Source organism: Echinococcus granulosus, assembly GCF_000524195.1.
Source record: "Echinococcus granulosus chromosome Unknown EG_S00049, whole genome shotgun sequence".
NCBI lineage: Eukaryota > Metazoa > Platyhelminthes > Cestoda > Cyclophyllidea > Taeniidae > Echinococcus > Echinococcus granulosus.
In genome coordinates, this window is record NW_020170429.1 from 52,948 (window position 1) to 62,600 (window position 9,653).

Genomic DNA, 9,653 nt, shown 5'->3' on the forward strand with positions numbered 1-9,653 from the left:
TGGGGGGCCTAGACACAGTGTCCTCTGTCAGGCAAAAGGCAGCAAGGAAGGAATCTCTTGAGTAGTAGTCCTAGCATCAGGTCTATATTCTACAGAAGGAACATTCCGCGTAGAATATGCTTTTCCAAGGGAAAGTGGTTTCACGTTAAAGTCGTCTCGTTAAATGTTTTAATCTATACCATAAATGCTAACTTTTGCTTAACTGTTCGGCCTTCGCTATTCGTACTCCGTTCTCGATGGTGGGAAGACTCGGGACGATGCATAGGCTGAAGTGATAAGCAGGCTCGATCCAACTGAGCTATGATCCAATTTAATTCAGTTAACTCTAAATCTTCTAGAAAAAACAATCTGACCTGAAAGGACCAAACTTGGAAAGACTCACTCTTGATAAAGTTTCTCTTTTGGAGAACGGGACAATCATAGATGCTAACGCTAGCTACAATAAACTACCACCAACAGGTAGCATCCTCGCTGTGAATCTAGTGCTAAAATCTTTAGTCCTGTCTCATAATCAGTTGCAGCTCATGCAAGGACACGTCATGGTTGAAGCGGAAGAGTGTCCAAAAGAAGGTACCTGTTTTAATGTATGCTTAGCTGAACACGTCAGTTAGTCTTTGCTGCTTTACTTTTGTCCAGGTAGCACGGTTGAAAGACCATATCTGTAGCCTCTTGGTGAGCTTCTGTTCGTGAATGCTAAACACTTTCTCCCACATCAAGTATTACATGTCATGACGCCAGGGGAGTTTGGGAATCCGGTACGAATCAGTCCGCAAGACTAAATTTACACATATTGAGTTTCAAAAACTTGGTAATTCATCAAATTCACCGAAGGAACGAGCAAATGTTCGAGTAAAATCTTATCTCATTTCACAAAATACAAGAGCCTTTGGGAAGAAGTATGAATGATCCAATTCTTGGGCAAATTGGCCAAATGGCCTTTTAGTCTTATTGATCCGCCCAGAAGTACTATCCCGGCAATTCAAAAAGTTCCAAATCCTTCAAAGCAGCTGACAGCCTGCAAATGCCCAAGTGCAGCCATGTGCCACCGCTTCATTGTAAGGAACGACTTTGGTGAAACCTCATTTATACTCTATTCAGTAATATATAATGGACGGGATATACGTGAGGACATTTTGAGACGACTATATGCCCAACAGCCCATAAAACGAGGACTCAGTATTTTCTGTAGGTTTGTTGCCAAAACAGGAAATTGCACAAACCTTGCAACTCAACAAGGCAAAAATACCCCAATGCTTAATCATATGGCAGAGTTAAAGCGATTTAAACAAGCCTTTAAACCACTTTGGAGTGACTTGACTGAGATAATATTTATCTCCAAAATAGTGACACCGATTTTTTGCACACAAGTTCGAAACCAGGACTGTATTTTCACACGAAGTCCCGCAGTTAGTGAATTTACCCCCCAGGTGAATTAATAATTGTGCTTATGCCATTTTTGAAGGTAATGACAGTGCAGTCACAGGCGATTCATGGACCCCTAATATAAAATAGCAGATTTTCGCCAACATACCCCTTTAAAAATAGTTACTGGTTCAGTTTTAAGTAAGCACTATTTAAAAATCTTCAGTTTTGCGCGCAAGAAGACGACTATCTTCCTTCTCCGGCAAGCTTTAAAGATAAATAAGGTAGTCACAGCCGTCCGTATTTAATTGCTTAACTTCGAATGGATATGTGCTGGCTGAAATTGTTATCAAGAGTGTAGGCTGGCATTTTTTATTCTTAATAAATAAGATGAAATTTATATTAAATGGTTTTATTGGGAATTTTGGGGAGAAGCATTGTTTATTAATTAAATGGACAATACCACTAACGAAAATATTTTATTTGCTACAGTTTTTCAAGTTAATAAACACAAAGTACTATTTGACCTTCACTACTCTTTGAAGTTTTCTACCAAGACAAAATATAACACAGGCTATTGTGGCTTGACTCGTGTTACGTGAAGCAGGCATTTTATGTGGCCATAAAATTTTGTGCGTTTTCCGGTCTGTCTGTTTGCAAAAGGTTGTTCTAATTTGTTGTCACCTAATGAGTGCCGAGACTTGTTTAAGCACATGCTTTATAGGACACATATGTGATGGACTCGATTATCGGCATGGCGTCTATATTTTTTCTCTCCATTCCTTTTTTTGCTATTTTTAAGCCCATATAATGGGTTGATTGAGTTTGATGGATGTGGCCCTGGCTTCTCTTCTTCATGAACTGACTTAGCCTCGGTTCCAGAGTTGCGGAAACCACCCTTGCACATAATTTGCTGTGTAGCATTTGGTGGTGTGCTGTACGGTAACAGGGTAGACTACCCAGAAAGGCTCCAGTATATCTGGTTCTGGTTAAGGGCGTACTCAGGGTTAGGTTCATCACATTCGGTTCGTGGTTATGGAGATTTGCTTGTTGGTATTGGTTAAAAAATTTTGAGGTCAAAGTGTTGATGATGACCGGGTCGGTGAAACAGCTTGCCAGCTCGTTTTGAGGGCTCAAAATTGTGGGCAACAGTGGTTGCTAGTACTCACAAATCAAATGTTTCAGACGGCTTTTACGTTTCTACAAGGCTGGGGCTTTCCAAAATTCGACGGAACCGTACCCGAATGACAAGTCACTCAACAGTCATCGCGTTTCACATTTCAGTTTCTTCGTCGGAAATGCAGAATCTTCTTTTAGTGGAAGTTTTATGCGACTATCGGTACCAATGGCTATCAATAAGTAGTATTCCAACTTTTCGATGCAGCTTCGCATTGGTGGTTGAGCAAGCACAATCCATAGATTCATATTTGCAATTTTCGTTGAGGCGGACGTTTTACTTTCCCTGTAACTAGTCGTTGAGTGTGTATTAGCTGGAACGACAACTGTTAGTTTAAGGTCAGGTCAGATTGCAGGAAACAGCACAGCTAACTCTATACTCATGCACGGGGTCCAGGAGGAGCCAAAAAGTACACAAAACTGGGGGTACTGCCGAGACTAATCAAGAACCTGTGGTGATGCCTGTGCCTGAGGTTGCTAATTCTGAGTTTCGCCTCCTCCTAAGGTCAAGCGTCGGTCATTGACACTGACTAACACGTCCGCTTGGAGAGGAGAAAAGACCACTGCAGACGAGACGTTCTGTCCCCCTAATCCGCGACATCATCACTCGCACTACATAGCTGAACAATTTAAGTGGTGTCTACCTGTCTAATTTATTACCTTAAACTCAGTCAACCTGCTTTTTTGTTTAGACAAAGGTCAGACGCGAATAACCGATTTGAGACTTTCTTTTAAGAAGATAGTTTTTTGAACAGTTAACGGCACAAAGTGCTATTGCAAACAACTCGCTATTCACAGTTACTCAAAAAACTTCAATGAACGTCTTTTCATTACCAAAGAAGGTGTTTTCAAAGGCTCAATTGAATAACCTAATATCTCTGAATATGGGAGAAATCGAGGAGCAAAGGTTCGTTATTCACCATGCAATTCAATTGTAAAGAAGGGATTCAAAAGTGCTGCCAATTATCTGGATCGTAGTAGAAATGAGATAAAAAAGCGACGCCAACTAGGGCATCCACGATCACTTCCCCGGCAAAATTGCTTTCCGATTCCCCTCCACGTGGCCATTAGTTGGGCAGGTGGTTGTGATCTTGCGGCAGAAGTGCATGTATTGCTGACAGCAAACATTGTGCCGACAGTTGGCATGCGAAACGTCTCGTGACGCTGTACATAGCCTGCTTGACAAGAGTCACACAAAACGAATGCGAGCACTTCGTTTGCGCAATCAGCATTCCAATCCATCAATGAGTATGTGTTTATCGGGGCAAGTTTGTAGGTCAGACTGAAAGGTTATGACTTGATCAGCTGGCTTTATACATTCGCCAATTTCGGCTACGAAAAGATGTCGGAAAAGCAACTACTTATATGTAATTAAGCAACGAGGTAGACAAAGAAGAGACCTATCGATGTATGATATCTCGCTTTACTAACCCAAAATCCAACCTCTCATGGATTGGCAGTCTTGTTTATTAGCCCACTGACATCCACCTTGGCGGTGAGTATGAAAAGGAGGGCTTTTGCATCGCTTTAAATGCAAAATTGAAAAGACAGAGGGTACATCCACCCTTCTAAAGTAGTAAGGGGCCTCTTTAATTACCTCTTTTTCTTTGGAGTAACGATCACTAGATATCTATATTTCTTTCCCAACGAGAAATGTGTTAGCGAATCCCACTTTTGTAGTATGTTTTTTATCTAGGCTTAAACAGACACCGCCCTGGACGCCTCCAAGTGTCCACTCAACTTACATGTGACCCCTCTCTGATCTCAGAAAGAGGAGATAATAATTACTTAGGGAGTTATAATTAGGCGAACGGGGAGTAGGGGAGGTGGAGGAGCGTTATCGCCCTCTCATATTAGATGGCTAATTGCTTCGCTGTCACACGCGAATGGGACTTTCTTCTAGTTGATACATTCACTGCTTGAACCGGGTGAATGAATAAATTTCAGTTGCGGCTGTTGTGTTTGATCTTCAGCAAGTGAACAGTTGCGATTGTAACACGCGCACACAGTCCCGACAGGAGAAATTGGTGGATCTCAAAGTTGTAGTATGGGGAGTGATTGAGTTGATTCAAACGTGTTGGATTCAACAGATATTACTGGGAGTCCGAAATACCAAAGAAACAGAACGGACGTGGATGACGAATACTGCGCCAGTGGATCGAAATACTGCTATCTGTACACAATAATACTCGCGCACAAAGTCAGAGGGTACCAGGAAGATTTGAAACACTAAAGACAGTTGGTAAATTGGCATAAAATTTTCCAAAATCGGTTTAATCAAGGCTCATAAATATACTGGGGGAAATGAAGTCCGGTTTAAATCAACAGGTTCATCATCAATGAGGAAAGTAATAGAAATCAGTTGCGGTGGTCATAACCCACAACCAATTGCAATGATTAGACAACGACTGATCCAGCTAAGTTGGTCATCGTCGACAACATTTACCCAAGACTACAGTAATTAGGCAAGATGGTGGGATAAACAACAATTAGACACCTTTACCGGAAATCATCCATTGCTGTCGTAAAGAGTCCACCTTGAGTACTATCCCAATTTGATAACATTTACTTTCTGGTTTGCAATACGAATGGGCCTGACATTCATTATTCCACTAAGATATCAACAGCTTTTACTCCGACTCGAAATAAAATCGCTCGAAAAACGCTGAACCGGTTAAAAGGGAACCATCGACTCTTAACTCTCACCGATTTAACAGCGGCTATTAGCAAACTACAGACTACTGTTGGTGGAAGTTTACGGAACTTATATATCGATGCAGCACTCTAAAGGAACCAACCATCAATTTGATTTACTACAGACTTACCCAGAATTCCCTAAACCACGGCAAAATTTAGAACAGATACGTAGGAGGTAACACTGACACTCCCAAACACAGTACCCACCATTCTTCTTTTCTGGACGAGAATGAACATGACTCTTCTACTTAAGACACAACCGCATCCACCCATTTCTCACTTGAAAAACTAAGCATTCTTTGCGATTTTATTAAAACATTTGGAAACAAGACTTTGATCAACTAAATCTAGTACATCAGTCACTGGAACTATATTAAGCAATGTAGCAAATTTTGACATGAACTTATTAGGTGAAATAACAGTGTTCAATCCAGGCCCACCCTCATAAGCTCCAAACTAACTACCGGTTGCAAAGCACACAACCAAATAATGCAGCCGAATCGCACACAAAGTTTCGCATCATATTAATGTTTTATTAAAGCTAATATCTTCGACTGTTCTCATTGCAAAATAAGCGGGTGACTTTCCATCACCGACAACAACACACCTAATCCCTCGGCCTATACTCATCATCCGAGAGGAATGAGCTCAAAGGGCGCTCCGTATCAAAGTACTCCGAAGACGAGGATTTCGATGAAACCTGTTGTTGCGAAGATTCTTGGACTTTCTTCTGGTCATCAGGAGGAGCCGACGGAGTTGACGAATCACGTAACCCTTCAGCCCGCCGCCGCTGCTCCTGTTGACGGTAATATTCCCGCCTCTCAGCGTAAGTAGTGGGTGTCCGCACGACAAGTGGATCTCCCTCTGACCTCGGCCAGTCGTGTTCGATTGAGAAGTCAGGTCTCCGAGGCAGGGGGAGGGAGGGCTGATGGCCGAGGAGGAAGTCCTTTACACGGCTGTCCTGCAACTCGAGGAACATGCGTTTGCAGCGATCAATGTAACTTATCTTTCCACCCACGTAGCCAATCACACCCGCTATGAGGTAGCTGGGCATGACAAGGCGGGGACGGTTGTTAAAAAAACCTCGAGATTGCGCAAAACTGACTGCAAGGGAAGCGCCCATGATCATAGGGACGCAACGGCGCCAGAAGGACTCTTTACGGCAGCGTCGAAATGTTGCCATATCCTCAATGGTTAATTCGGGCGGGGAGCCCTCGAGCCCACGCATCATGATTTCTGTGGAACAGATTTATTCAAAAACGGTAACAAAGTTAGGCAAACTCTAAAACCCGACAGGCAACAACTACTATGGCGATATAAAAATAATGTTAAAAAGCCATATCATACTTAAAAACTTGCTTTATTGAAAATGGCAGACCCATGTATCGACAGAAGAACTAGGAATGGGATATGAGTGGCGAAAATGCGTGCACCTTCAGATACAAAAAGGCTGGCAGAACTAGAACATAGCCTAGTGTTAGAGATCAAAAGTGAGAGCCTATTTGACACTTATCAGATGCATCATAAGAGATACCTTCAGTGAGGCTTATTAGAGGCAAATATACGTACATTACCAATTGCCTAAAAGCTCCCAACGACAAACAACGTATTTTCACGGGTCAAGTGAAGACCAGCACAATGATTGGTTTAGAAATCTGCGATGTCCGATTTTACAGTGAGTATAAAAGTGCCAGAAAACCCTCTTAGTCAGCAAATATTTATTATTTTTAAATGTTGCAAAAAGATATTATGTAAAATAAATAAAATTTTACACTAAAACAAATGCTAATGATGCAGCTGTGGCCTTAAACCCGTGACCTCTGCTAACCTATCTTCTCACACTTAATTGGGATTGTATGTAGGTGTAGTTCGTCTTGATGTTTCGAATTGCTTCCTATAATTCTTACCCTGCTCACCAGTTGATTCTCAAATTTAGTAATATTGGTAGTTTTTCCTTTCATCGTGCTTTAATTTTGAGCAGATGTTAGTTGAAGTAAAGCTAGGCTATTTTGTTGAAGGTTGTGAGCCTGCTTGTGGATTTGAAAAGGGTTTCCTTGTTTAGGTATTGCATTTTTCTACTATTTCCCATGTTTTGCCTTTGGGTACTTAATTAGGGATGCTGTGTTCATTTTAGCTTCGGAAACCATATTTCTATGCTGGATGCCCACGGCTCCCCTCACTCTGTTTGACCTTTCAGTTAGTAGTTTTGTCATATATCTGAATCTCAGTCGTCGTTAAACCTTCTTAGTGTGGTCTTTATTTCAAGTGTGCAACTGCTTCATTTCTAAGCCAAATTAGGTCCTCTGGTTGTGTACGCCTTCTATCATAGTCAAAATACTATAGTTTGATTTGATCTTTTTAAATATTTTTTTTTGAAATCAGTATTTCGTATTTAGTCTTTGAGACAAATTTCAATACGCTGTTGGAGTTATGATGTATCCCATTTAGTTGGGTGTTTATCTACCTTTGGTGGATTTGGCAATTATGGAGTGAAAATGAGGGATAAAATATCAGTTCAAATGATTGTAGACATATAATCGGCTGGCAGGGTGGTGATTTTTGCAAAGAATATCAGTCTCTTATTCGCTCGCCTGAAGTTATGCGGATATGAATGCTCTATTCTGTCCGACGTTCGATTTGGTGTCACTTCACGTCTCACCACACCACCCTGAGTGATTTAACGTTTGTCGTGGACTTCATCAAGCAGTAGCAGACTTAATTAAGACGAGACACGATCTATTTGAGCCATTTGTTTCCCCAGCTCAGGTGTCAGTTCTGTGTGACTTAATCCTCCCACGAATCCCACCATGGGTGCTTTGGTATTTACCGTGTTTTTCATTCACTAAAAACTATGGCCTATTCAAGCTATGTGTAATTTCTTGCTGAGAGACATGTAATCCACTACAGTAAATCAGGATTGAACCACTTACTTTTTTTACATAGAACTAATTTTTAGCATTACCATGCATGCTTTAGTGGCCACCTTGCAACTTTTCGGTTAAAATCAGCGCTTCCAACCAGAAGTTTCTTTGTGCTACCTATCTTTACTTTAACCCCTGTGTAACTTAAGTAAAATTCCTCATTCCTTTTGCAGAAAACGCATTAACTGGTCCATCACTCAACTCAGCATCAATTTTACTTTATTGCTATTCCATCTCTCATGTAATCAGAACAAACTTCTTTCAACCCACGTTCGCGAATCCACTTCCATGGCTGTGCCGACATGAGTATCCTGTTTCTTCGCTGATAGTACACATTTCCTAAAGTTGGGTTTGCTTAGCTTTGCTTGTTCATATCAGACGAATAAATGATTAAGAAGCGATGTTCGATCTACCTTCCCGGCATAAATGTCGCTGTTATGGGCTGAGTGCTTTATTTTTCCTTAGTTGTTCTACCTACTAACTAAAATCCACTTTAAGCCAATTTACATTTATGCAACCTAGCCAGGAGTGCTCATGTCGTTATCGCCTAGTTGGTTAATTAAATGTCATCATTTTAGACGACTGATGTAAGCGAATAATGGAAGTGCGACACATTTCTAGAGTGTAAACTTCGCAAGGTGGGCGTTTTTAGATCCTGAATTTCCCCTCAAGAGCGCTTTATTTGCCCGTCAGTCAACTCACTATCAATTGGCTTTGCTCATCGTTATCATTTCACTCTAGTGGCTGCTCCACAATTTGCTCTGCTGAAATCTTATTCCTTAGCTATCTTTCCACTCGTGCCATCTCTCCTCTGATTGATGTTTTGCAAACTTGAACTGAGCAATGAGGTTGGCTTTGGTCAGTTAGATTGATTTTGCATCACTTGAGTTAATAATCATATCGTTTAGTTTTAATCAGCTTACTTGTGTACGTGACTTGAATCGCAACTTTTCCTTACCCGGTCCATCAACATCTCACTTTCTGCTTCCGGTCTCATCATGACCACCTCAGTGGTTATTCCGTCGTTTACTTATTTGCACTTGAATTCCAGGTTCTCTGTTTCTTTCTAATGAACCGTCCAGAAAGGACAGTGTAGTCCACATCCAAGATCATTCACTTCGCTGCCATTTTTAGGTAGCCGTTCCACAACTTATGTAAGTAGAGCCAAATCTCTTACCTCCATTCTATGAATATTAAACCAATTCGTCATCTCTTCTTTCCGGCCTCATCATGCGGGATTTATTTGTTTTGTAATGCATTTGATTAGAACCGGCTTGTCACCTAACATCGCCTCATCTTTTTTCAATTCTATTATTCATGTTTTAACGGTTGTCTTGTGGCTCTAAGTCAGTACCGGCTTTTCCGTCTACCCTTTGCCTAATCCATCCCCAAACAAACAATTATGGAAGTTGAACGTCCTCCCTTTTCTGTGGAGAGCAATGCTCTAGGTAGTTTATCAGTCACTTCAGCATAATTTTCCTTCCTCCTAGCGTCATT

At 41.3% G+C, this 9,653-nt stretch overlaps 1 protein-coding gene across 1 annotated transcript; it reads right to left on the reverse strand. All coding sequences in view use genetic code 11, as the record gives it.

Annotated features, from left to right (window-relative positions):
• Positions 1–5,842: 5,842 nt before the first annotated feature.
• Positions 5,843–6,806, reverse strand: EGR_05982 (OCIA domain-containing protein 1; the record flags this gene model as incomplete). Its single annotated transcript, XM_024495231.1, has 2 exons — positions 5,843–6,471; positions 6,770–6,806. The coding sequence occupies 2 exons, from the start codon at positions 6,804–6,806 to the stop codon at positions 5,843–5,845; spliced, it is 666 nt and encodes a 221-aa protein (XP_024350315.1).
• Between the last annotated feature and the right edge of the window lie 2,847 nt (positions 6,807–9,653).